The 27,674-nt window shown below is 48.5% G+C and overlaps 2 protein-coding genes across 3 annotated transcripts in view; both read left to right on the top strand.

Moving 5' to 3' along the window:
* LOC308475101 (disintegrin and metalloproteinase domain-containing protein 9-like) overlaps positions 1 to 12,738 on the top strand; it is a 40,451-nt gene extending 27,713 nt beyond the window's left edge. Inside the window, exons 16-23 of one of the 2 annotated variants that reach the window (XM_081002003.1) lie at positions 726 to 831; positions 2,247 to 2,430; positions 3,176 to 3,253; positions 5,409 to 5,520; positions 7,087 to 7,180; positions 7,754 to 7,817; positions 9,608 to 9,683; positions 12,407 to 12,738. In XM_081002003.1, coding sequence (XP_080858129.1) covers positions 726 to 831; positions 2,247 to 2,430; positions 3,176 to 3,253; positions 5,409 to 5,520; positions 7,087 to 7,180; positions 7,754 to 7,817; positions 9,608 to 9,643 — 674 coding nt within the window. In that variant the 3' untranslated portion in view covers positions 9,644 to 9,683; positions 12,407 to 12,738. The remainder of the gene's footprint in view (positions 1 to 725; positions 832 to 2,246; positions 2,431 to 3,175; positions 3,254 to 5,408; positions 5,521 to 7,086; positions 7,181 to 7,753; positions 7,818 to 9,607; positions 9,684 to 12,406) is intronic. The other variant, XM_081002004.1, reaches the window with a different exon arrangement.
* Positions 12,739 to 16,488: 3,750 nt separating this feature from the next.
* On the top strand, positions 16,489 to 26,615 carry WDR73 (WD repeat domain 73). Its single transcript, XM_081002272.1, has 8 exons — positions 16,489 to 16,636; positions 17,131 to 17,198; positions 17,433 to 17,521; positions 18,290 to 18,378; positions 19,725 to 19,792; positions 21,857 to 22,021; positions 23,166 to 23,552; positions 25,056 to 26,615. The coding sequence occupies exons 1-8, from the start codon at positions 16,572 to 16,574 to the stop codon at positions 25,292 to 25,294; spliced, it is 1,170 nt and encodes a 389-aa protein (XP_080858398.1). The 5' UTR covers positions 16,489 to 16,571; the 3' UTR covers positions 25,295 to 26,615.
* Positions 26,616 to 27,674: the final 1,059 nt, after the last annotated feature.

Consider the following 27,674-nt stretch of genomic DNA (forward strand, 5'->3'; position numbering starts at 1 on the left):
TGATTAAGCCGCTTCTGGCGAACCAGAGCAGTGCACAGAAATGCCGTTTACCTTCCCGCCAGAGTGGTACCTATTTATCTACTTGCACTTTGACGTGCTTTTGAACTGCTAGGTTGGCAGGAGTAGGGACCGAGCAATGGGAGCGCTCCCCGTCACAGGGATTCGAACCACCGACCTTCTGATTAGAAAGCCCTAGGCTCAGTGGTTTAGACCACAGCGCCACCCGCATTGCCATATTTCAGAAGGTGAACGTTGTTGCGCTTTTCCTGCAAAATCTCAAAAGTTCTTGAGCTATTTTTAATGAAATTCACCAAAAAAAACCCCTACACTTTCCGGCCGGATGCTGTTTGCGAGGTCCAAATATCGGCTATGTCTGGATGTGTGGCAACCCTACGGTGGAGGCTATTGCCCAAGCAGGGTTGTTTGGGACTTCAATCTGATGTTCAGGATGTCAAGCTGCAATTATGTCCCAAATTTCAATATCTTAAGTCTGTTGATTTCGGTGGGTCTGCTTTTGGCTATCACCGTGTACCTGCTAGAGATGTGATGCGAAAGAAAAGATGCCAACCATTTTAAGAGCTAGCCATTTTAATAAATTCAGATTATTTGGATGAGGTGGGGGGATGCTTTCCTTGTCTTATTTGTGAACGTACACACACTTTGCTCCTGACAGATGCCCTCTTTCCCCCTCTTTTCTCTGTCTCCTCTCTCTCCCAAATCCAAAGGTGCAAAAAGTGCTCCGCTGAGTTGCTACAAAAAAGTCAACGTGAGAGGAGATCGGATTGGCAACTGCGGCAGGAATAAATTTGGGTACAAGAAATGCAAAGAAGAGTAGGTTCTACCTGGGGGCAGGGGTCCAACCTGATGAGTCCGATGCAAAGGGGGCGATTGATCAGTGGCATAGCATGTGTTGCCAGTGCCCGGGGTGAGACAAGGATTGCGCTCCCTAACCTTCTTGGGGGGCGTCACGTGGGAGGCAACAGGTAGATTTTGCTGTGCCCCTGTGGTGGTCGCCTGCCAGTCGCTGTGTTCGCCCTCTCAGCTCGGCAAGCTCCTGGCTGGTTCTGCCACAGCTGTGGCAGATATGCATATAGCTTTCATTTTATCAGAGTTTATTTTCCGAAAGATTCTTTTTTAGCTGTTCTTGGTTTTATCTGTTAGCTGCCTGAGTCCCTGTCAGGGAAAAAAGGAGGGGTAAAAACAAATATATACATGAGAACTTTTTTTATCCCCTCTCAGATTTAATACAGTTAGCAAGAAAAAGGCATACTCATACATTCAAGTTATACAGCGTATGAAATAAGGGGTGGAGGAAGTTACTAGGAAGATTGTGCATGGAAAATATTGACTCCAAGTGGCCAGTGGTCTTAAATTAAGGCACGACTCCTCTAGGACGTTTACTAGAGAAATCTAACTGTAGCTGCTTATTGTTTTTTGGAATTTCATGTTTTTACTCAGTTTTAGGACCCAGATTCTTGGCAACAGATATATCCATCTTAAGGGGACTGGATTTTTTCCACTTAAACCATGAAGATGGAACCATTCTGAAAATAAGTCATTAACCTTTAAAAACACATCATCGTCATCGACCCTTTCCTTAGGATGACCTTGAAAGTTCAGGGTCCATTTCTCCTGGTACAGAGCCACTGCTGGCCCTGAAGAGCTGATAAAAGTTCCCCATGCAGAATATCTAAATTAGTGGTTCTTATTAACCTGAGTAGCACCGAGCTAAAAACAAAAGAGGAAAGTAAATGGGTAAAATTAATGGTAACTGCAGCCAGAGAGGTTATAGCGAGTAATTGGGAAAATGCAGAAGAGCTAGGGTTGAACCAATGGAGGAAAAAATGGAATAATATTATAATTTTAGAATATTTAACTGTGAAGATACATAAAATGAAAGGGTTTAAGGTCAGTGAGAAAGAGGAGGATTGGTTCGAGAAGATATTGAATTATTTGGGTAGGTTTGAACAATTAGGGGCAATTAAAATGTTAAAAGTTAAATAAACCTTGTGGAGGGAGGAGTGTTAATGTATATAGAATTGTACATATGGTTGATTTGAATATGTTATTATTGATTATGTATACCCAATGTATCAGCCGCCTGGGGGGGTTCACTGTTTGTGTTTTGCCCTTAGTGAGATTAACAAGCCAGGTTGAATTTGGCGACAAGGCATCCTGGGACGGTCACTCTGAGTGGAGAAGGAGCTGTATGTACTCTCTCTTTCCCTTCTCACTTTTCATTGCAGAGATGTCCTTTGCGGAAGGATCCAGTGCATCAACATCAACAAAATCCCAAGATTTGCAGCCGAACAATCTGTAATTCAGACTCCCACGGACAATCTCTTGTGTTGGGGCATAGTTTCCCACAAAGGGGATGACATGCATGACGCTGGAGCGATAGCAGACGGATCAGTGTGTGGGGACAACAAGGTGACGTCAGTTACCTCTGAGCAGGGCTGAAGGGGCAAGTCCTGGAGGGTTTAGGGCATGGGTAGGCAAACTAAGGCCCAGGGGCTGGATCTGGCCCAATTGCCTTCTAAATCTGGCCTGCGGACAGTCCGGGAATCAGCGTGTTTTTACATGAGTAGAATGTGTCCTTTTATTTAAAATGCATGTCTGGGTTATTTGTGGGGCCTGCCTGGTGTTTTTATATGAGTAGAATGTGTGCTTTTATTTAAGATGCATCTCTGGGTTATTTGTGGGGTATAGGAATTCGTTCATATTTTTTTTCCAAAATATAGTCCGGCCCCCCACAAGGTCTGAGGGCCCGTGCTCCGACGTAAATCTGCAACCCGGACTTCAGAAGCCAGGGCACGCTATTAGCCGAGTGTACTGCGCACACAGAATTGGCATGAGGCTTGAGAAGTCATACTTTAACTACAGATTTATTAAACATAAATAAGAACAAAGAAACATGTCGTCTCTCCCTCATGTCGTCTCAGAGAGAACAGCAAAAGCAAAAGCTATACACAAGCGGAAGTTCCCAGCATACTATGCTGGAATGTAAACAGACACACAACAATCTCATGCCTGTTCCTTAAGGTGGAATGGAAATGTCAACACAACCATCTGCCACCGGATGCATCTGCTCAGCAGTTTTCTGGATGTCTGCAAAAGTAGAAGAAATCGCGCTTTCCTGCTGCCCATTAACACATTGATATATCCTTTTTCCTAGATATGCATAAAAAGAGAATGCGTTGACCTGAAAGTTCTGAATTATGATTGCAATTTCACAAGATGTAACAACCAGGGGGTAAGTATCATAGGAGCACAGAATCGTAGAGTTGGAAGGGACCCCAATGCAGGAATCTCAGCTAAAGCATCCATGACAGATGGCCATCTTGTTGTTGTTTAGTCGTTTAGTCGTGTTCGACTCTTCGTGACCCCATGGACCAGAGCACCAGATGGCCATCTAGCCTCCGCTTAAAAACCTCCAAGGAAGGAGAGTCCACAACTTTCGGAGGGAGTCCGTTCCAAATAAGCTGACTTTCCAGAGTTGGATGATGGCATTTGTGAGTTGCCTTCCAAACCGGCGATTCTTTACCCAAGGCAATGGGTGGCATTCAAAGAGAAGCGTGACCCAAACAAAAAAAAAATCCCTGAACAGTTTGGGGGCAGGGGACACATAGAATCAAAGAATTGGAAGGGACCCCCCAGGGTTATCTACTCTGCCCCCTGCAAGGCAGGAATCTCAAGGGGATTCCCTCTTACAACGCACATGAAACAGAAGTTACATGTAGAAATATCTAGTTCTTTTTTGCTGCCGAAATGCAAAGATACAAAGAAGGCTATAACGTCTTGAGAAGCGGCAGGCTAAAAGTTGAATGCTCATGCTTACAGGAAATAAAGCGCCCATACCATATGTTTGGTATCATAGCAGATGATTGCATTATATATAAGTAAAATCGCAGTAGCAGTGTTGTGTTTTGACCTTCCTCCTCCTCCAACAAGCGTTTTACGCAGCGGTCTTTCCCAGCCTGCTTCTGTGGAATTGCTTTTCGATGTTTTCATCGTTTCCTTGTTTTTGTGCGCTTGGTGCCATGGGCCTCTTTGGGAGGAAGGATGTGGCATAAAAGTAATAACAAAGTGTTTTTTAAAACAACAGGGGAAAATAGGCATATGTAAATACATTATACAATTTTTAAATGTAACGTATTGCGTTGGGATACAGAATTTCACAAACAGCAGTGAAGTGGATTATAGAATCATAGAATTGTGGAACTGGAAGGCACCCAGAGGGTAATCTTGTCCAACCCCCTGCAATGCAGGAATGATGCTCACAGCTGTCCCTGGGTGGGCTCAAACCACCAACCTAATAATAATAATAATAATAATAATTATAATTTACTTATACTCCGCCCAACTGGCTGGGTTTCCCCAGCCCCTCTGGGCGGCTTCCAGCATAATATTAAAATACAATAATTCATCAAACATTAAAAGCTTCCCTAATCAGGGCTGCCTTCAGATGTCTTCTAAAAGTCAGACAGCTGTTTATTTCCTTGACATCTGATGGGATGGTGTTCCACAGGGTGGACACCACCACTGACAAGGCCCTCTGCCTGGCTGTAACCTCACTTCTCGCAGTGAGGGAACTGCCAGAAGGCCCTCAGAGCTGGACCTCAGTGTCCGGGCAGAACGATGGGGGTGGAGACGCTCCTTCAGGTACACTGGACCGATGCCGTTTAGGGCTTTCAAGGTCAGCCCCAAGACTTAGAATTGTGCTCGGAAACATACTGGGAGCCAGTGTAGGTCTTTCAAGGCCAGTGTTTGTGGTCTCGGCGGCCGCTCCCAGTCACCAGTCTGGCTGCCGCATTCTGGATTAATGGCTGTTTCCGAATCACCTTCAAAGGTAGCCCCACAGAGAGCGCATTGCAGTAGTCCAAGCGGGAGATAACCAGAGCATGCACCACTCTGGCGAGACAGTCCACGGGCAGGGAGGGTCTCATCCTGCCTACCAGATGGAGCTGATAAACAGCTGCCCTGGACACAGAACTGACCTGCACCTCCATGGACAGCTGTGAGTCCAGAATGACTCCCAGGCTGCGCACCTGGTCCTTCAGGGGCACAGTTACCCCATTCAGGACCAGGGAGTCCTCGGTCAACAGCCAGACACTGTTCCATTGCACCACCTGAGATAGGATGCTGTGGAAGGTCTGTAGCCAAGTGGCAGAGCAGCTGCTTTGCAAGCAGAAGGTCCTGGGTTCCAATTCTCCAACGGCAAACCCAGGTAGAGCTGGGGAAGAGGCCCCCTGCCTGAAACCCCAGTGATCCCCATCGCTGTGGTAATACTGAGCTACCCAGCGGTCTGACTCGGGAGAAGGCAGCCTCCTGCGTCGGAGCTGTAGAGCATGGAAAAGATCTTGGAAATAAATCCTTTGTTTGCTGCTCAAATGCCTGGTGTATTTCAGTTCTGCAACAGCAACAAGAACTGCCACTGCAGTTACGGATGGGCCCCTCCCTATTGTGCTGGCAAGGGTTTTGGAGGAAGCTTGGACAGCGGTCCCGCTCCGGAACTATCGAGTGAGTATCTTCTTCCTGTGGTCATCCCCAGGGACTGGCTGCAGCTCTTACGGCAGAGAAGTTCGCACCTGTGCTGTTTGCCTGAACAGTCCAAATAAATCTCTGGACCGCTGACACATCTTGCACCAGATCCATCCTAGATTCCTAAAGGAGTGGTTCCCAAACTTTCTCCAGAAGTTCTCCCTTTCTGCAAACATTGCTGGATCCATTGGTATCTCTTTAGCAAGCTGCAGTTCTCAGAATCGAAGGAAACAGATTCCTCTGATATATATTTTTTGTCTAAAATGCCGATTTGCCTGTGCGCTGGAACAACACCCCCTTTTTTGCATTCAATTATATAAATTACATTTCAGTTGGTGTCCTGCTGGATGCAACATGTTCCATCCATCTTGGGGCTTTTGAAATTCGTTGTCTCCATGAGACGCTCGCAGGTGATACAGTGGGCTCCTCTGCACTTTCGCTTGCCCCCAAGAACCCCCCCCCAGCTTATTTTATTTGTTAGGCTTATATACCCCTCTTCATCCAAAGGTATCAGAGCAGTTCACAGAATAAAATACAAGATAAAGCACAAGTGAATTCAGCTTACCGCTGAATCAGAGCAAACGTCAATTGGGTTTTCTCCGGAATGGCATTTGCTGCAACTTAAGTGCTAAAGAGGGCACAGGTGGCGCTGTGGTCTAAACCACTGAGCCTCTTGGGCTTGTCAATCAGAAGGTCAGTGGTTCGAATCCCCGTGATGGAGTGAGCTCCTGTTGCTCTGTCCCAGCTCCTGCCCACCTAGCAGTTCAAAAGCACAAAGTGCAAGTAGATAAATAGGTACTGCTCCGGTGGGAAGGTAAACAGCGTTTCCTTGCGCTGCTCTGGTTCGCCAGAAGCGGCTTAGTCATGCAGGCCACATGACCTGGAAGCTTTAAGCTGGCTACCTCGGCCAATAAAGCGAGATGAGCGCCACAACCCCAGAATCGGCCACGACTGGACCTAATGGTCAGGGGTCCCTTTACCCTTTAAGTGCTAAAGAGGGCATGGGTGGCGCTGTGGTCCAAACCACTTAGCCTAGGACTTGCCGATCAGAAGGTCGGCGGTTCGAATCCCCATGACAGGATGAGCCGCCGTTGCTCGGTCCCTGCTCCTGCCAACCTAGCAGTTCCAAAGCACGTCAAAGTGCAAGTAGATAAATAGGGACTGCTCTGGCGGGAAGGTAAACGGCGTTTCCTTGCGCTGCTCTGGTTCGCCAGAAGCGGCTTTGTCATGCTGGCCACATAACCCAGAAAAACCGTCTGCGGACAAACATCGGCTCCCTCGGCCAGTAAAGCGAGATGAGCGCCACAACCCCAGAGTCGTCCACAACTGGACCTAACTGTCAGGGGTCCCTTTACCTTTACAAGTGCTAAAGAGTGGGTTTTCCTGGAAGAAAGTGGAAGAAAAGAGGGATGAGCCCAGAGTTTGGAAGTACAAGAATGAGATCCGGGATTGCTGATGGCTTAAGTGTGTGTGTGTGTGTGTGTGTGTGTGTCCTTTAGCACTGAAGTGCAGAAAACTAATTCCCTCTCTTCCTCTTCCTCTCAGACACTAGGAGGGTTGCAATGCTGAGCTCTATGGTTGGGATTGGTGTGCTTTTGCTGGCGACTGTTATAATGTTCAGGAACTCTATACAGACCTGGTAAGAAAAGTCTCCTCCATTCTTCCTCCATGGGATAAAAACATGTCTGCGCCGCCAATGTCAGAAACTCAGATATATAAGATAGTCGCCAAATGGCGCCTTAAACCTGGGTAATGGCTGCCACAACAAACGTCTGGGTGCCTTTTTTCCAGTGGGGTTTTGTTGTTATTATTAGTATTATTTTCATTTCTGTACTGCCTTATATTTCAAAGAAGAAGAAAAAAGCATAAAGCATCCAATAAAACAATCCAGAAAAAAAGCAAATTCCATCTTCAAGGAAAATATTTCAGATCCTTCTCTAAGTGACACTTTGCTTTTCCCACATTTACTTGCCTGCTTAATTTATAGTGCTGCCCCACAGCAGAAGTCCTCTAGGAAGCCAGTGTGGAGTAGTGGTTAGAGTGTGGGGCTAGGATGTGGGAGATCAGGGTTCGAATCCCCACTCCATCATGAAGCTCACTGGAGACCTTGGAGTCAGTCACCAGTCTCTTAAAGAGCTCGCAGGGTTGTTGAAGGGATTAACTGATTAACAGTCAGAATGGCCATTCAACTCTTCTTGTTTCGCCACAACAGGTTTGGAAGACTAATCAGTGATAGAATATCTCCGAAACCTATCGATTCTGCTTCGGAAAGTACTGTAAGTTCCTAGAAGGTTCGAGAGCAGAAGGTCTTCTCGCTGGGCTTTCCATTTTCTTTTCTTTTCTTTTTTAAAAAAATATATATAATGGAAGAGCATCTAAGCACTAGAGCATGGGTAGGCAAACTAAGACCCGGGGGCCGGATCTGGCCCAATTGCCTTTTAAATGCGGCCCACAGAGGGTCCAGGAATCAGTGTGTTTTTACATGAATAGAATGTGTCCTTTTATTGAAAATGCATCTCTGGGTTATTTGTGGGGCATAGGAATTGGTTCATTCCCCCCCCCCCAAAGTATAGTCTAGCCCCCCACAAGGTCTGAGGGACAGTGGACCAGCCCCCTGCTGAAAAAGTTTGCTGACCCCTGCACTATTACTATTATTATTATTTATTTGTACCCCGCCCATCTGGCTGGGTTTCCCCAGCCATTCTGGGAGGCTTCCAACAAAGATTAAGAATACATTAAAATGTCACACATTAAAACCTTCCCTAAACAGGGCTGCCTTCAGAGGTCTTCTAAATGTCAGGTAGTTCTTTATTTCTTGGACATCTGGTGGAAGGGCGTTCCACAGGGAGGGAGCCACTACCAAGAAGGCCCTCTCCCTGTAGCTTTGCTCCTCGCAGGGAGGGAACCGCCAGAAGGCCCTTGGAGCTGGACCTCACTAGAGCAATACTCTCCTCTCCTGTGGTTTCCAGCAAGTGGTGTTCAGAAGCATAGCTGCCTCCGACTGTGCAGGCAGTGTAGAGCCTCTGTGACTAGGAGCCATTGGTAGCCCTCACCTCCTCCATGAATTTGCCTAATCCTCTTTTAAAACCACACCATGACTGCATGCTGGTTACTGCCATAGCTGTTAAATGGGGGTCACAAATGCCGCCTGGAAAGTGACTAGATAGGATGGCACCCTGTCACTTGCCCGGGCAAATACCTACCCCCTTCCCCCTTCTTGTCATACAGGGCCCACATAAGGCAAAAAATATCCCCCAAATGGGTTTAGCCGTCTTTTTTGCTGTAGGGTGTCCATGTGAACAATGGGACATGGTCACATCCTGTTGCTTCCCAGGGGGCATTCCCAGCCCCATTTTCTCTGGGTGCAGCCAGAGCAAGTGACAATTGTGTTTTTCCAGGTCTCCTGGTATGTAAAATGTTAAAATCTTAATCTTATGATTATTATTAAGCTGCACATTAAATGCAGAAATGGGGCGCAGTGAATTAAGCTATGGGGATACGTGGAAAGGGGATGGAGCGAAGGGCTTGGCCACACTTCCCTTTGCTTTTTCCAGGCACAGTTCACGATTCAAAGCTCTGTGGCCAGGCACCCTTTCTCCCTATAAAAACCATTGCTTTAAAGCTGAATCGGAGCAAACCTCCATCTGCGGAAAACCCGAATTGCTCCGATTCAGCTTTAAAGAGTGATGTTCCACGAGGGAAGCACAGGGCCAAAATGAAAAACGTATGTGTGAATAAGCCCTTCCAGTCTTTCTCAAACTTGGAGCCCCAGCTGTTGCAGGACTACAACTCCTATCATCCCTGACCACTCGTCCTGCTGACTAGGGGTGATGGGAGTAGTAGTCCAACAGCAGCCGGGGACCCGAGTTTGAGAGACACAGCACCCGTGCATCATTACCCTGGAGGTCAGGTTCCCTGCCCCCCCCCTTCCCAGATGACTACATTCAGGCGCATCTGAGCAAACAAAGGCTTAAGAACATAAGAAGCGCCTGCTAGATCAAGCCAAGGGCCCAACTGGTGTGGGGGGAATGCGGTTTGATTTTCATGCCCGCTTTCCTCATTCCAGGAGCAGCTCAGTGATGAAGAGGAACAGAGCGACTGACACACCATCCCTCTGTAATCTTGCAGAGGACGCTGCCCAGGTCAGTTCCCAGGAAGGAACCAAGGCGGGAAGGGGGGGGAGGGGGCCACGGGGACTTCTGCGTATCCCGCAAATCGTGGCTTGCATCGAAAGGTCAGGCAAATTTCAGGGCCTCGTAAGGGAAAGGGAAAGGACCCCTGGATGGTTAAGTCCAGTCAAAGGCGACTACAGTGGTACCTCGGGTTAAAAACTTAATTCGTTCTGGAGGTCCATTCTTAACTTGAAACTGTTCTTAACCTCAGGTACCACTTTAGCTAATGGGGCCTCTCACGGCTGCCACCGTGCAATTTCTGTTCTTATCCTGAAGCAAAGTTCTTAACCCAAGGTACTACTTCCGTCTGTAACCTGAAGCGTATATAACCTGAAGCGTCTGTAAGCCGAGGTACCATTGTATGGGGTTGCGGCACTCATCTTGCTTTCAGGCCAAGGGAGCCGGGTCATGTGGCCAGCATGACTAAGCTGCTTCTGGCACAATGGGAAACTGTGACGGAAACCATGCATGGAATCAATGTTTACCTTCCCGCTGGAGTGGTACCTATTTATCTACTCGCACTGGCGTGCTTTCGAACTACTAGGTTGGCAGGAGCAGGGGCAGAGCAAAGGGAGCTCACCCCGCCGCGGGGATTTGTTTTTTTATTTATTTATTTATTTTATAACCATACAAACAAAGAAGACAAACACAACACATTCACACCAAAAAAAACTAAATAAAGAAATATATATATATATATATATATATATATAAAATATATATATATATACTCCTGACATAAGACAATAACAAATTAACTACATTAACTACATAACACACAACACTGACTGACTTCCCTTCATCTCGGTTTCGGAATGTGTTATAAAATTTTTCTATCTGCAGTTTCTTTTCCTCAAAAAAAAAAAATTCTTTACATCACAAGTGTTATATCACACCTACTGTGTTTTTTAGTTTTTTTTACCTCTGTTTCCATGTATGCGGGGATTTGAACCGCCGACCTTCCGATCAGCAAGCCCAAGAGGCTCAATGGTTTAGACCACAGCACCACCCAGGGCCTCGTATACAAAGGACAGCAGGATTAGCATCTCTCCCCATCCCTGTCCATAACCCCTTCACTTGCCAGTCCCTTGCAGGCCCCATGAGAAAGGTTAAAAGGTTCTCTGTCCTGCAAATTATCCAGGGTGCTTCTCTTCAAAGAGAGACATGCCGCGGTAGTTTTGCAAGCTCCGGAGTTCTCCAGAACTCTCTATTGGGCAAGATGTTGCACAAAGCCAGGGGTGCAGGGGGGGGGGGTGTCTGTGCGCGTAAAAAAACCTGGATGTTGTGGCCATGAGGTGGGCTTGTAGACTCAGCTCCAAAGTGGAGACTGCAAGCTAAGCCCCTATCAGGCACTGAGATTATCAAGTTGCACGCCTGGGATTCTGGGATAAAAGAACCCTCCACCTTCAAGTGTCTGGCTTGTAACCCAGAACTGTCTCAAACTGTAAGGGAAACTCAGAGCTCCCCAAGGCAGGCAAAGAGCAGATTTAAAGAGAAACACGGCAGTCTTTAACTCAGTAAAACCAGGGACTGATTTTGTAGGCAGAACTAGGCAAAAAGAGTCAATGTAAGCCAAACTGTAAAGTATTATCTATTGGTTGGAAGAGATGCAACACTTAAAAAAAATTAAATGCAAAGTTCAGCTTCAGGTGATAAGAAATCACCTTTCTGTGGTTGCCAACAAAGAACCGGCCGGCAGAGAATTTGCTGGCATCTGTCCGTCTTAGGAGACAGTGGAGAAGTGCTCCTTTGGGGGTGAAGGCACACTGTTGGACACCTGCAGCACCTGCTGTGGCTGTAGAGACCGATAGGGGAGAGAGATGTTTTGTTGCAGCTGGGGCAGAGGAAGGCGTCCGGTTGTGCTGTTGCGGATGCACCCGGGCGTTTCTCCTCTCGGCTCTCCTCCCAGAGGTCATTCCTCCTCTGGTCACTGCTAGAGATGCACAACCTGACTGACTGTCTCCAGGCACTGCGGTCGTTCGCAAGGGATTCCCACACGGCGGGGACAGTGTTGCCACCCTTCGTGTAACGTCTGCAGACATCTTTGCAAACAAAGATGCGCTCCCAAAAGCCCACATTCCCAGCACTTCTGTCTCTGTGACTGCTACACTGGCTTGCTCACGTCCACAAAATGGAAGACAGCAGGATACCCAAGGATGTGCTCTGCGCCTGGCTTCGGGTACCAGGCCCATGGGCAGGCTAAGTATGTCTGCAAATTAGACATGAATATTGCCAACAAGGGTTAGGTAAAGGTAAAGGGACCCCTGACCATTAGGTCCAGTCGTGGCCAACTCTGGGGTTGCGGCGCTCATCTCGCTTTATTGGCCGAGGGAGCCAGCGTACAACTTCAGGGTCATGTGGCCAGCATGACTAAGCCGCTTCTGGCGAACCAGAGCAGTGCACGGAAATGCCGTTTACCTTCCCGCCGGAGTGGTACCTATTTATCTACTTGCACTTTTGAACTGCTAGGTTGGCAGGAGCAGGGACCGAGCAACTGGAGCTCACCCCATGGCGGGGATTCGAACCGCCGACCTTCTGATCGGCAAGCCCTAGGCTCTGTGGTTTAACCCACAGCGCCACCCGCGTCCCCAACAAGAGTTAGATATGCCTTGTTGTTGTTGTAAAGAACTCGAAACTCCCCTGTGACAGAAAGCCACCTAGTCCAGGATAACCCCTCCTTTCTCATATTTTAGGGGTCAATGGAGAGCCAACAATCAACCGAGGGCATGTTGCTCTGCTGCGGACTTGAGTCTGGCTAACTCGTGCAGCAGAAGACATTTCTCATACCTGAAGATTGCGGAGGAGCTTGTGGTGGAGAAAGGAGGGCGCTCCCTCTGCCTGCTGCTTCCCGGCTGCTTACCCAGCATCCTCTTCCGCTACTGAATCTCTTGTTTCTTTGCCCAATCTCATCATTTGCCTTTGAACAAAGTGTTCCGTCTTCCAATGCTGTATATATTTGTCACTGGTCTGCTCCAGGCACAAATCGACACTTCAGTTCTGAGAAATAAATCACACATCAACCTCACTCGAGTGCCCCGCATGTCTGTTTTCTTCTAACGTTAAATTTAACTTTCCTCTTTGGATATTTTGGCTTCTCGCCATGGTCTTATATCACTCCAAAGTGGCCTTCTTGCAGCATGGAGGCTGGGGCAACAACAAGGTCCTTTCGCAACACTCCTCCCCAGAGCTTAAGTCTGGCTCCTCGGTCTACCGACCCACATCTACCCCACAAGCTGCCCACTAGGGTTGCAACTTTTAACAACCTCGTGTTCCTGTAGCTTAGCTAGATGAACTTTTGCCTAAAAAACAAAGGAATGAACTGTCATTTCCAAATCTCTTGGAAAAAGCTCACTTCGAAATCAATCGGTGTTTGTATATGTAACTGTACAACGTGTTGTGTAATATAATACAGGAAAAATAGAGCTGGCAAATTCTCTAATACTCGCACAATGTTTTGTACATTGTTGCTTAGAATAAACCGAGGTTGCAGTTGGCCTTTGCTTCTGCTGCAATAAAATTTGCTTTGATTGTGTGATGCACACTGATTACTTCCTGCGATCTGGATGGATGGATCCGGCAATTCTCCAATACAGTTTTAGGAAGTTCCAGACAGATGTAAAAGTTCTAAACAGATCCATTAAGGTGTTTTTTTACAGTGCTTATACTTATGAGTAGTAATGTTACCTATATGGTGATTCCAACTTTTCATTTTGGGGTGCCCTTTTTTCACAACTGAGAGGAATCAGTCCCCTTTTAAGCATAAGTTTATCCCTTTATGATACAGGAAATCATCTTTTTTTGGGGGGGGGGTCAAAAGGTTGTAACCCTACTGCTCAAAGGTCACTCTTTGTTTTCCCAGGCCCTGAGAATTGCCAGGAAAGTGAACTGGTTCTAGGCTTCTGCCTGAGTCCTGGACAAAAAGACCACCTGCCCCAACCCTATGCTGGAAGGCAGGACCAAATAGATGTGTGTCATTTATTTCAAATGGTGTCTTTAAAGCCCCAAACAGCTTAGGAGCTGAGGACCCTGCAGCCCACCTTATTTCATCTATTTTTCTCTGCTTGCTCCATCCAGTATCTGAGGCCTGGCTCCAGGTGAGAGGGACGGCAGGCAATGATAAGCAACAGGGTCTTCTCGGTGATGGCGCCTGCCTTGTGCAATGCCCTTCCGCATGAAACCCATTGCCAGGCATTTGGTTGTTTAAGAAAGACCTCTAGAGGAGTGTTTTCTGCTCCTTTGTCTGTTTTCACTCTCCCTCTCTTTCTAAATCGCTGCTTTATGAACTGCTGTTTCCGTTTGCTTAATTGATTTCTGGGCTTGCTACGTTAACCAAGGTTTCACACCATTACTTTTTACGTACCGCAGACATTTTATATATTAATTTGTCGTTTTACTGCTTCAGATGGATTTGAAAAATAGGCAGGGTATACATTCAGATCACGGTGGTGCAAAGCCTACGAAGAGACAAACCCTGCTCCCAAGCGCCACTTGAAGCAGAACCCAAGGAAAGAATCATAGAATTGGGAGGGACCCTGAGGGTCATCTAGCCCAACCCGCTGCAATGCAGGATTATTATTATTTTGCCCAATGTGCTCGAACCCATGACCTTGAGATCAAGAGTCTCATGCTTTGCCAACTGAGCTATGCCACAGAAGAGGAAGAAGAAAGCTGGTTTAGCTGGTACATGAGTGCATCTTTGCCCTTTCCCCCATGCACAAAGAACCATTGAATTGTAGAGCTGGAAGGGACCCTGACGGTCATCTAGACCAACCCCCTGCGTTGCACCTGCTCCTTCTTTCTCCATATTCATTCTAAATGCTGGCAAGTGGCTGCAATGGCGGGGAGAAAAAGGGCACGGGGGCAGGTGAGGAGAGATACTGGGTCAGGAAAGGACGGCAGACACTTTGGGACAGTCCCCCATGTGCATTTGGAGGGGGCACCAGGTTGGCAAACAACTGAGTCACATCAGTAGGTATAAAGTCAATCTCTCGGCTGCATCTACCTTGCAGGGTTGTTGTGCAAAAGACACCTGAACGCAATACTGATGAATCATTAGTCCAGCATCTTGTTCTCACAGTGTGGGCGGTGTGCAAATTTAATAAATGAAATAATAATTTTGGGAAGCCTCCAGCGAGACCCGATCTCAGCTGCCCTTTCCCCCCTTGGGATTCCCAGCAGCCAGAAGCACTGCCGCAGATCACAGCCGCCCTGGCGAGGAGCCACCGAATGGCCGCCGCCTCCTCCAAGAATTTGCCCCTCTTAACGTCTCCCACGCTAAGAAGGTCCGTACAGTTAAAGCTCTGGTTTTCCCAGTAGTGATGTATGGAAGTGAGAGCTGGACCATAAAGAAGGCTGATCGCCGAAGAATGGATGCTTTTGAATTATGGTGCTGGAGGAGACTCTGGAGAGTCCCATGGACTGTAAGAAGATCAAACCTCTCCATTCTGAAGGAAATCAGCCCTGAGTGCTCACTGGAAGGACAGATCCTGAAGCTGAGGCTCCAAGACTTTGGCCACCTCATGAGAAGAGAAGACTCCCTGGAAAAGACCCTGATGTTGGGAAAGATGGAGGGCACAAGGAGAAGGGGGCGACAGAGGACGAGATGGTTGGACAGTGTTCTGGAAGCTACCAGCATGAGTTTGACCAAACTGCGGCAGGCAGTGAAAGACAGGAGTGCCTGGCGTGCTCTGGTCCAGCGGGTCACAAAGACTCGGACACGACTAAACAACAACAACGTCACCCATGGTGGGCACCATCACTTGGCATTTTCCCTTTGTTAACGGAGAAATCTGAGGGCTCCCTTGGACAAAAAACAAGGACACCAGCCAGGAATACCAGAGCAAAACAGCAGCCAGTTGGCTTGGTCTTGATTGAAGACTGTCGCGACAGGACTCCCACCTGCCACAAGGTGGAACAAGACGGAAGCCCAGAACAAAAGAGAACCCAAACTTTTATTAGCTGCTCATCCCCATGTTACACCCCCCCAAACATCACTCATACATCACGGTTACATCATGGAAGGGGAGGTCTGGTGGCAGTAATCTGAGCATCCTGGACCCTGCCCCATGCTTCCCCTTGCCCTCCACCAAACACCCATCAAGTGTCACAAAAGAGATATTTAGGGTACATTTCCCTGTTTCCCAGCCAAGTTAATCACACCCCTTTATCTTCATCTGGGTTTGGTATTTCTGGAATGGCTACCTGTCTGGCGCTCAGGTATCAGGATGCCAGGAATTATCACTCAGGCAGAGGGGCTGCTGAGTAGCTGAGCTCACATGTCTATATGAATTTCTGAAGTTTTCCCAGTGAGCCAGTACACAGGTACATTGATCAGTGAATTCTTACATTTGGTATCGTGCAGCAGAGGCCCTTTGAATAGATAGGAAGAAACTGGGATGAAGTGTTTTGTGGGGACAAATCACAAAAGTGATTGTGCTGGTTTTGGTAGTGGGCTGCATGTGCATGAGATCTGCTGGAGGGGCAACTCCCCACCTAGACATAAATTCCTGCAACACCTTGAACCCAGGACCCCGAGAAAAGCCTTGTTGGGTCACGCCAAAGGCGCACCCAGGCCACCGAGAGCCAGTGTGGAGCAGCGGTTCTGGGAAAGACCCGGGTTCGAATCCCCCCAGGAGGCGAGACCTGGGGGTCCAGTCGCCGCCTCTCTGCCTAGCCTACCTCGCAGCTGGCCGGGAGGGGAGGGGCTTTCTCCGAGCGAGGCCCCGCCCACCCCGCGCGCCCGGCGATTGGAGGGAAGCGGGCGGACACGTGGAGCAGGCCGGTTCACGTGACGGGGCGCTCTCACGTGACGGGCCGCCCTGGCTCCGCGCCGATTGCAAGTTTTGGGAGGAAAGGAGGATGGAGGGAGAAGGAGAACAGGAAGAAGAGGGAGAGGAGGAGTGGCTGCTGGAGTCCTTGAGACTGTGAGTCAGCGGGGGGGGGAGGGGGGAGAGAAAGGGGAGGGGAGGGGGGAGAGGGAGGGGAGATCGGGGAGGAGATGGGGGAGAAAAAGAGGGGAGGGGAGGGAGGGAGGGGAAAGAGAGGAGAGGGAGGGGAGGGGGGAAGATGAGGGAGAAGGAAAGAGAAAGGGAGGGGAGGGAGGAGGGGAGGGGGGAGAAGAAGAGGGGAGAGGGAGAGAGGGAGGGGGAAGAGGGGAGAGGGAGAGGGGGGGAAGAGGGGAGAGGGAGAGAGGGAGGGGGAAGAGGGGAGGGGAGGGGGGAAGAGGGGAGAGGGAGGGGAGATTGGGAGGGGGGGAAGAGGTGGGTCTTGCTTTGGGCTCCCACTTTGCCTCCGTGGCCACTGGGGAGCAAGGGCTGCTCTGCCCCTTTGAGCCATCCCAGTGGCTCAGTGTCCATCCGTCTGTCCATCCATCCATTCACTGCATTTCTCTCCCACTTCTCTTTTCCCGTGTTTCCAGGTACAACGATCTCCACCTGTTTGAGCTTCACGATCCCACCAGAGTCATTGAGTGGACGGGAGAAAAAAGTGAGTTTTTGTTTTCTTTCTCTTTGCCATTTTTTTGCTTCCACTTTTTGTTTTGTTTTCTACGAATTCAGATTCCTAGTAATTTGATCAGTTACCAGCTTCAGGGGTCCTTTACCTTTAGCTTTTACCAGCTGACAGTTCGGCACAATGCCCCATATTTTTCTTGATGCCCCATATTTTTTAAAAAAAAACTTAATGTTTTAAAAAGGACCAATGTTGGTCTGATTTCTTTAGGTATTTGTGTGGCGGGGTATGAAAATGGAAGAAGGAATGAAATCCTTCAGCTTCTCCTGCCTCAGAGGCTGTACGCAAAGGAGAACCAGGTAATGTTAATGATCATAGAATCATAGAATCATAGAGTTGGAAGAGACCACAAGGGCCATCGAGTCCAACCCCCTGCCAAGCAGGAAACACCATCAGAGCACTCCTGACATATGGTTGTCAAGCCTCTGCTTAAAGACCTCCAAAGAAGGAGACTCCTCCACACTCCTTGGCAGCAAATTCCACTGTCGAACAGCTCTTATTGTCAGGAAGATCTTCCTAATGTTTAGGTGGAATCTTCTTTCTTGTAGTTTGGATCCATTGCTCCGTGTCCGCTTCTCTGGAGCAGCAGAAAACAACCTTTCTCCCTCCTCTATGTGACATCCTTTTATATATTTGAACATGGCTATCATATCACCTCTTAACCTCCTCTTCTCCAGGCTAAACATGCCCAGCTCCCTTAGCCGTTCCTCATAAGGCATCGTTTCCAGGCCTTTGACCATTTTGGTTGCCCTCCTCTGGACACCTTCCAGTTTGTCAGTGTCCTTCTTGAACTGTGGTGCCCAGAACTGGACACAGTACTCCAGGTGAGGTCTGACCAGAGCAGAATACAGTGGCACTATTACTTCCCTTGATCTAGATGCTATACTCCTATACTCCTATGATAATACTTTGGAGATTTCCCTCCCCATTTGGGCCCACACCCCAACTTCAGAAGAGATAGATATTTGTGCAAATGCTCTCCTGGGTCTCTTTTCTGCTGAGGCCCAGGCATGGATCCTGCAGGATGGTTTTCGGGTGGAACCCTTAATTTATTTATTTTTAAACAGGGCTTATGTCCAGAAAGAGATTTCAAGGTTGAACATGGTGGATTTTCTGATCACCCAGTGTACATGCTGAAGCATGTGCCAAAGACCAGGTCAGTGGTGCTAAAAGGACTTGGCCTCTCGGTTGCTGGTTAATATATAAATTTTATTAAGGTTTATAGAGAAAAATACAGAACTTAATATCCTTTCCTTTTCTTAAAGGAATATTATCTAGATACAATAAAAACACAAAATGCCGGGGGGTGGGGTTAGAAATAAAGAGAACAAAAATAGGTTAAAAGAGAAAGAAAAATAAGATTAAGAAAATCCTTATTTTCTGATTGCTGGTTATCTAGATGTGCAAAGCCTGCCTAAAGCATTCGGTACAGAAGTGGTACATAAATTACCGTATTTTTCCGTGTATAACACGCCCCCATATATCAGACTCAAAATAGAGAAAATGGGGGGGGGGGGGAGAGATTGCACAGAGTTGTTGAGCTTTCTTTGGGAGAGATTGCTAGAGTTGTTGAGCTTTTTTGGGGGGGGGTGTTGCCAAAAATCCCTCTCCCGCAGGACCGCAACAGCCAATCACACACACATCGGCAAAGCCACCAATCATCTGCACGCTTGCAAAACGTAATCGCCAATCACCCACCCAATTGCCACAGTAGCCAATAACCAGCGGACCTATTTTGCCCCTACCTCCTACCCCAGGAAGTTCCCAGAGCTGAGCTAATTGTTGGCCAAGGAAAGCCTAATCCCATCACCAGACCTGCCAAGGGGTCCAGACATGCAAAGGAAGTCCAGTGTGCTTTGGGTGGTGGGACTTCAGAAGTGTTTGCCTATGCTCATCTTATACCTGTGTCTTGCCCTGCCATGTCTGGTTATGCTAATCTTGTACCAAGGACTTGTCTGGACATGTTTGCCAAGGTTAAACTAGTGTAACCCCTGTCTACCCCTCCCCTTTGGTGACATGTCAGTGATGTATCCATGATGCTGTACGAACTGTATTCTGGGATATGGTGGGAAAGTTTTAAAAGTCCTTGTCACCCCATCCTCGGGTTTCAAAATTCCTCTTTGAACCTGTTGCGCAATAAACTTTGGTCTACAGCTATTTGCTCCGGTTGGTGGCTGGATTCCTTCTTTTATTCCGCAGGGACTCGCGGGCTCTGCCCAACGAGCTGGGGGACTGAGCAGCCTCGCACCTTGATTTTTCCGTAACATGTATTAAATACTTGTCTTATACACGGAAACATACGGTAGTTCTAGGGTCCTTGCAGTGCAAAGCGGACTGTGCTGACAGCCTTGGGAGCCGGGAGCCTTGATCATCCTGAACTGGAGTTCTCTGTTGACAATATGTCAAGGATGCCTCTTTCTAGGGTTTGCGTGTGAGTGGAAGCCCACCTATGTCCTGCCCCTTTCCCAAGCATTCCTAACTCTTTTTTGCTTGTGGCTGTAGCTTGCTGGTGACAAGTGGCCCATCAGACGGCTCCCTGCAGGTGTGGCACGTGGGGCAGGATGAAACAGGTGCGTCAATCAGCAAGTCACTGCTTGATGTGTTATTATTTTTATTATTATTTATTACTTAAATTCACCTGTATGGTGCCTTGCATCTGAAGATTGCAGGGCAGTTTCCAGTACAAAAACCCCTAATTCAAAAGAAAACCTACATAGTTTATTTTCCTTTCACTGCACCGTGAGGCTTGCCACGTGCCCGAAAGGCTGAAACTAATATTTTCTGCTTTATAATTAACATAAGGGGTCTCTGCTGCATGATAATGTCACAGAAGCCAGGCTGCTGGATGAGGCCAAAGGACCATCTAGTCCAGGCCTCCAGCTCTCACAGGGGCCAACCAGATGCCTCTTCTGGGAAACCCACAAGTGGGATCTGAGCACAAGAACGCCTCTCCCCTCCTGTGGCTTCGACCAACTAGGATTCAGCAACATTGCTGCCTCTGACCCTGGAGACAGAGCAGAGCCATCCTGACTAGTAGCCTTCAATTGCCCTCTCCTCCATGAATTTGCCTAATCCTCTTTTAAACCCACCCAAGCAGGTGGCCATGACTGCCTCCTGTGGCAGGGAGTTCCACAGTTTAACTCTTGAATAACGGCTTTCTGCTACGCATCCTGAGTTCTCCGACATTCACCGAATGTCCGTGAGGTCGTGTGTTAAAGGAGGAGGGAGGCGAGCGTAGCGTTCCCAAAGCAAGGAAGGATTGGACTCTGATTAATAAAATACACACGAGGCTTGACCAGCAAGACTCTGGGAGGAGTGCGTATAATAATTCTCTCTCCACCCCTTTTTATTCACAAAAGAACTTTTTACACAGTGTTCGTAAGAACCAATCAGATTTCCTCTGAGCATTTCAAAAAACCCCACGTGGGACAAAGTCAGATCAGAAGAAATTCTTTTAACTACAAAGAAACTATTTCCTACTTGAGCATGCATCTGTAGTTCAGAGTACAGTGGTACCTCGCAAGACGAATGCCTCGCAAGACGGAAAACTTGCAAAACGAAAGGGTTTTTGGTTTTATGAGTTGCTTCGCAAGACGATTTTCCCTATGGGCTTGCTTCGCAAGACGCAAACGTCTTGCAAGTTTGTTTCCTTTTTCTTAAAACCGTTAATACAGTTGCGACTTGACTTCGAGGAGCAACTCATAGCACGCGGTGTGGTAGCCTTTTTTGAGGTTTTTGAAGACTTTGGTGATTTTTGAAGCTTTTCCAAAACTTTTCCGACACCGTGCTTCGCAAGACGAAAAAAACCGCAAGACGAAAAAACTCGCGGAACGAATTATTTTCGTCTTGCAAGGCACCACTGTAAATAAAATAGGAAGCAAGGAGGAAGGAGGAATGCTTTTAGCAAACTCCAGAGGTCATAAACAGCAGGAAACAGGAGAGGAAGGATGGGTAGTATTTAACTTCTCTTTGTGAACTCTCTTCCTGGCCCTAAGGTTAACAAAACTAACAATAGCTACGTCAAGGAAGCTACCTTCTATCTTTATGACCCAGGATGCCTGATGAAGCAACCGGCAACTGGTCTGTGTATTTAGAATGCTTATACGTGCCAGTCAGGCGTAGAGGAAGCAAATGGCAGAGGTGCGGAGGCTTGTGGGATTCGATCAGAAACTATTGTCAATGAATCAAACCCAGTCATCGCGGACACAATGGCTCGCTCCATATTTCACAATCCCTCATAGTAATCCCACCTGACCCCCACACTCTGGATATTTGCACCCCTACAGGAGAGCTTTCCTCCATCCAATTCCTCCAGGTCATAAGATTCTCCAATCCACAATTACATCTCCCTTTCTGCAGCCGTTAAATCGGGATTCCTTAAACGCGCACCGCAAGAGCGGTGAGTTTCCAGTTCAAACCCGACCGTCTTCGCTCGGCCTTAACTGGCGCTTCTGGGTTCCAGATTCCAGTTTGCTGGTGCTTGTATAGAAACCCCGCCCCAATATTGATGGACTTCAATTCCCACCTGCCCCAGCCAGCACAGGCAGTGCTCAGGGATTGTGGGGGTTGTAGAGAGCGTAGAGACACACGCAGCCATATCTTGGGGATAACTGTCTTTTCCCTTCCTCCCCCAGATGTTATTAAGCCCCTCTACACTGTCCGCACCACGCAAGGAGAGGAGCACTGCTGGGCAAAGATTGCAACTGCTTTCTCCAAATCGGCGTGGGTCCTTCATGGCCTGCGGGTCAGCGATGTTCAGGTGACCGAGATGGAATCCAGGAGAACCATCTTCGTGGCAGGTAGCCTTCGGTCTTGCGGGATAAAACCCTCAATAATAATAATAATAATAATATTTTATTATTTATACTCCGCCCATCTGGCTGAGTTTCCCCAGCCACTCTGGGCGGCTCCCAATCGAGTGTTAAAAACAATACAGCATTAAATATTAAGAACTTCCCTAAACAGGGCTGCCTTCAGATGTCTTTTAAAAATAAGATAGCTGCTTATTTCCTTCACATCTGAAGGGAGGGCGTTCCACAGGGCGGGCGCCACTACCGAGAAGGCCCTCTGCCTGGTTCCCTGTAACCTCACTTCTTGCAATGAGGGAACCACCAGAAGGCCCTCGGAGCTGGACCTCAGTGTCTGGGCTGAACGATGCGGATGGAGACGCAGTAAAAACAAAAAACAAAAATAAAAAGTCCAGTTGTCTTCCAAATTGTAATCTTAATATTTTTGACTTCCCACGGTCTGAATGTTAGGCAAAGCTGTTTGCAATATAGATAAATCGTATTCCACAAATATCAGTCATTTGGAGATCGATGAGCCTTTGAAGATCGCACTCTCCCCCCTCTAGATGACGTTTGACGTGATCGAGAATCCGGGACTCAGGGACAGAGAATTACATAGCATTAAAATTGAGATGTGGAAAATATGGAAACAGCGAGGAGAGGCAGGGCTGAGATGTGGAGATACGCTTCGGAGATCCAGACCGTGGGGAGCTCCGGAAAATTAATAATTATAATCTGGACTATAATTTGGTCTTTTTTATTTTAGTTTTTTATTTTAATTGGAGTATTATGATTGGATATATTAATTGGATTTTTTTTTTATTGGAAAATAAAAATGATTTTTTGTTTGTTTGTTAAAAGAGTCTCCTTAAGATTAAGAGTCCCATGCCCCAGCTACTGATCCAACCCTCAAAAGTTGGCTTCAGGTTACAAGAGATTTCGAATCAACATCAGGAAGAACTTTCTGACGGGAAGAGCCATTCGAGGTGGTGCTCTGTCCTTCTTTGGAGGTTTTTAGCAGAGTTTGGACGGCCATCTGTCCTGGATGCTTTAGCTGAGATTCCTGCATTGTAGGGGGTTGGACTGGATGACCTTTGGGGGTACCTTCCAAGCCTACAATTCCACGATCCCCTTGTGCTCTTGTTTCCTTCTGTAGGCTCCACAAACACCGATGAGGTTGCCACCCTGGAGTTCCTGGACGAAGCCGCCGTCCTGGCCTGCGGCATGAAGGGGCAGCTGTTCCTGGCTGACACCAGGCAGCCGCAGGGTCTCCTGCGGGTCGCTGAGGATGCCCACGTCTCTGAGGCGCTGCCTGGGCAGAGCTGGTGTGCTGGAGTTTGCTGCGGCCCCCTGGCATCCTCTGGGGACAGGCGGCTGGTGGCCCGCCTCTCCTCTGCCGGCCGTGTCACGCTGACCGACCTCAGAAACCCCGCAAGCCCTGTGAAGATGGCTCAATGCTGTGTGCCCACGGGTGGCCTCTGTGGGGCAGGGTTCCTCTCGGTCTCCTTTGCCCCTCTGCTTGGAGAACACCTGGCCGTCTCAGGTAAGCCTGTGGGGCAGAGATCTCGGTAATTCTTTGGTCCTGTTTGTGCCAGAATTTGGAGGGTGGGGAGAAATTTAGCTGCTTGTGTCATGCTGGCTAGGCTTTAAAGGTAAAGGACTCTTGGACGGTTAAGTCCAGTCAAAGGCAACTCTGGGGTTGTGCTCATCTCGCTTTCAGGCCGAGAGAGCCAGCGTTTGTCCACAGACAGTTTTCTGGGTCATGTGGCCAGCAGGACTACACTGCTACTGCCGCACGGAGGACCATGGCGAGTGCCAGAGCGCACGGAAACACCGTTTACTTTCCCACTGCAGTGGTACCTGTTTATCTACTCGCACTGGTGTGCTTTCGAACTGCAAGGTTGGCAGGAGCTGGGACAGAGCAACGGGAGCTCACCCCATCGCGGGGATTTGAACCGCCGACCTTCCAATCGGCAAGCCCAAGAGGCTCAGTGGTTTAGACCACAGTGCCACCGGTGTCCTAGTCTTGGCTCAAGGGCTACAGAAAACCTGAGGGAATGGGGTGTGGGGGCAAGTCAACCACCTCAGGGGCCCTATCTGGTTGGAGACACAACTTTTGACTTGACAGGGGAGCTTTTGGCAAAACAGCCACCGTTCTCTGCTTCTGTAAAATGGGAATCCTATCCAGTGGAGAGGTGCCCTTTGGTTACAGTAGCCTCTTGCCCAGCTGCCAGGCTCTGCAGCAAAACCTCACTTCATTCTCCAGAGCAGCTGCTTCCAAGCTGAGAAACATTTTAAATGTTGTGAGGATCCTATGCCCTTTTAAAATGCGTAGGGAGGGTGGAATTTGGACAACCCTCAGGGTCCTTTCCAATTCTGCAGGTCCACGATCTCTGAGCATGGCTGGAGCAACATTTCTCCAATTGTCGCATGCTCAGGCGCAGCCACAGGGGGCTGCCCCCCTTCTCCTGTTCAGCCTCCGCATTTGGGGTGCAGTTTCACCTCCAAATACCAGCTGGTAGGTTGTGGCCTGAACCCGAGCCTCTGGGGCTTGCCGATCACAAGGTTGGTGGTTCGAATCCCCGCGACGAAGTGAGCTCCCGCTGCTCTGTGCCAGCTCCTGCCAACCTAGCAGTTCAAAAGCACGTCAAAGTGCAAGTAGATAAATAGGTACCACTGCGGCGGGAAGGTAAACGGCGTTTCCTTGTGCTCTGGTTTCCATCACGGTGTTCCGTAGCACCAGAAGTGGTTTAGTCCTGCTGGCCACATGACCCGGAAAGCTGTCTGTGGACAAACGCCAGCTCCCTTGGCCCGAAATTGAGATGAGTGCCGCAACCCCGTAGTTGCCTTTGACTGGACTTAACCATCCAGGGGTACTTTACCAGCAGGTGGGAACCGCAGGCGATGGAGGCGCCCTGCTTGTGAGAGAGCAGGATGCTGCCCTTCCCAGGGCCCTGATCCTGTTAAGTACCTTCCATGCTCCTTCCCTCTTCTCCCTCCTCTGTGCTGGGAAGTGCTCACCTCTCCCCTCCCCCCCCCCTTGCAGGCTTCGACGGAACTGTGCGGGTCTACGACACACACAACTGGGTCCCGTCCGTGCAGGATGCCAAACCGGCCTTCGTCCACAAAGGGCACATCTTCAGCGGGGCGGGCAAAGCTGGAGTCGCAGCCCCGGTCGTCACAACCCACACCTGGCACCCCTCCAAGTCCCGGACGTTGCTGTCGGCGGCGAGCGATGGGTCGCTGCACGTGTGGGACTGGTCTGAACTCTGCGCGGCCAGCTAGCCCAGTTCTCTACACTGCACATTGGAGAAATGAAGGGGTCCAGTCGTACCCCCTGGAAGCAATTGGATATCTTGCAAAGGAAGGGTTTTTTGGGGGGGTTGCATCTTTGTGGAGCTCGCCCTGCGCGGCAGTTCTTCCTAATGATTTGTCTTTTGAGAGAAGGTCCAAACCCTATACCTTCAGTACTCTGTGGCTGCAAACCTCTGCCAGTTGTGTCACATAGGAACGCAGGACAGAGTGGGCAAAATGAAGCAAATGAGGCTGGCTACGAAACGGGGGGTCTTTTTAGTGTTGCCCCCCCAAAAAAGAGAACCTGATGCCCACACAATGACCTTTTAAGGTACCAGGTTTGTCCTTCTTTTTACAGTTGTTGTACCGGTGTCGTTCTGATTTTATCCTGCGTTACATTTCGGTGTCCCGTTTTATGTTTCTGGTTTTTACTTGTGACCCGCCCGGACAGGTGTGCCAACTTGAATATAATATTGGGGAGGGCAGTAGGTAAGCCCTACTCCCCCTTAATCGATTGCAATGTGTAGCATGCAGCCCCCCCCCCATTTGAATGGCAATACCCAGTAACTTTGGAAGGGCCTGGTCCCCTCAAATATTTTATGGGGTGCGAAGACCCCTCAGCCCCTAGAAGTTGGCTCCTATGCGCCCAGAGGACGTTTTTCCTCCGGTGGTGGCTCAATATAGGAGTTAAATAAATTGGTGTTGCAGGCATCGTGCAGGGGAGAGAATTAGGCTCTGTAGGTCTCAGCTGGTGACATCAGCAAAGGGGAAAAGCCGTTTGTGGGCTGCCTCCCCTTCTGCTTCTTAAGTATCGCTGCAGTGCATTTGCTCCCCCCCCCCCCCCCTTAAAGAGATTGTAGGTACGGTCAAAGTTGTTCAGTAGAAGCCATCTTTGCATTCTGGCTTTCAGGGGTGGCTAAGATCAACGTGAGATTAGTGACCCTCCAGGACGCAAATGGGCTGTTCCGTTCTTCCCCCTTAGGAGCAGAGGAAGAGGGGAAGGGTCCTCGCCTGCCCTTAGGACGTCACGTTCAAACAGTTTTATGGGCTGCGTGCAGGATGGTTTTTAAGCTTTGCCCGTTGGGCTTCTGCAAACTACACAGAGCCCTGTAAAATGGGGTGTAGACCCCCTTGTCACTCTTTTTCCCCGAAGACCTCCCTTATCACTAGGTACCCATTTTATGGCTCTATTTGTTCATACAATCCGCACACACAATCCGAAGCAGTGAATAAAACAAAAGACCAACTTATCAGTGAAGCCCTGGCAGTTGGAATGCAGTACTTAAGTTTAACAATAAATGAGTTTTCCTAAGCTGGGAGGTTTAAATTTTCTTCCTGAAGCCTTTTGAATGTGGCACCTTCTAGGGTTACCCCCAAGTGAGTGTTCACCATTAGCAAAACATGCAAAAAGTGTTTCCCCCCCCCTGTTTTTTGTCATTGAGCCAGGAATAAACCACTCTCTCCGTACCGTCTTTAGAGCAGAGAAAGCTGCCAGACTCAGTGAGGAGGGAGGGTGGAAACTTGATGTTTTTGGCACGCTGGGCAGCCAGTGTGGAGTAGTGGTTAGAGTGCTGGACAAGGACACAGGAGACAGGGGTTCAAATCCCAACGCAGCTATTTAGTTCCCTGGGTGAAATTGGGCCAGCCGCTGCCTCTCAGCCTAATCCTACCTCGCAGGGTTGTTACTCTGAGGATTAAATGGGGAGCAGTGTGTACGGCCCCTTGAACTCCTGGGAGGAAAAGGTGGGAGGGATATAAATGCAATAATAACAGCAACAAATTGAGTTACAGATAGGTAGCCGTGTTGGTCTGCCATAGTCAAAACAAAGTCTTTAAGGTGTGTATCTGAAGAAGTGTGCTTGCACACGAAAGCTCATACCAAGAACTAACTTAGTTGGTCTTTAAGGTGCTACTGGAAGGAATTTTTTTGTAGCAACAAATTGGACTCTGGAGGGAAGCAATTGATGAGGAGATGTCGCATCGCAACAGACACCACCAACTCAAGATGCCACATCAGGGAAGAAGACGTTTGCTGAGATGGATGTTTGAATTTGTGGCGCTCTGCCATGGAAGCAACGAATAACCATGAAGGGGGAAACAGGAGAACTCAATGGAGGGAATGGGGTTTGGGGCAACAACACTCTGCTCCTATTGTTTCCTGTGATGTGTGTGTACATGTAACCTGCAAGAAGTTTTGTTTTTTTCCAAAACGCTAGTATCATTTTGCTTTCGGAATCTACCCTTCCATGGACTGAGATAAGGGAAGTGTGGACTTTATAGTCAGCCAGGAGCCTTTTAGAAGTTTTGGACTACAAACTCCATCATTCAGCGCTGCCATACTGTGGATGATGGGAATTGTAGTCAAAAATAC

The sequence above is a fragment of the Podarcis pityusensis genome (assembly GCF_964106645.2).
Source record: "Podarcis pityusensis genome assembly, chromosome: 4".
Taxonomy (NCBI): domain Eukaryota; kingdom Metazoa; phylum Chordata; class Lepidosauria; order Squamata; family Lacertidae; genus Podarcis; species Podarcis pityusensis.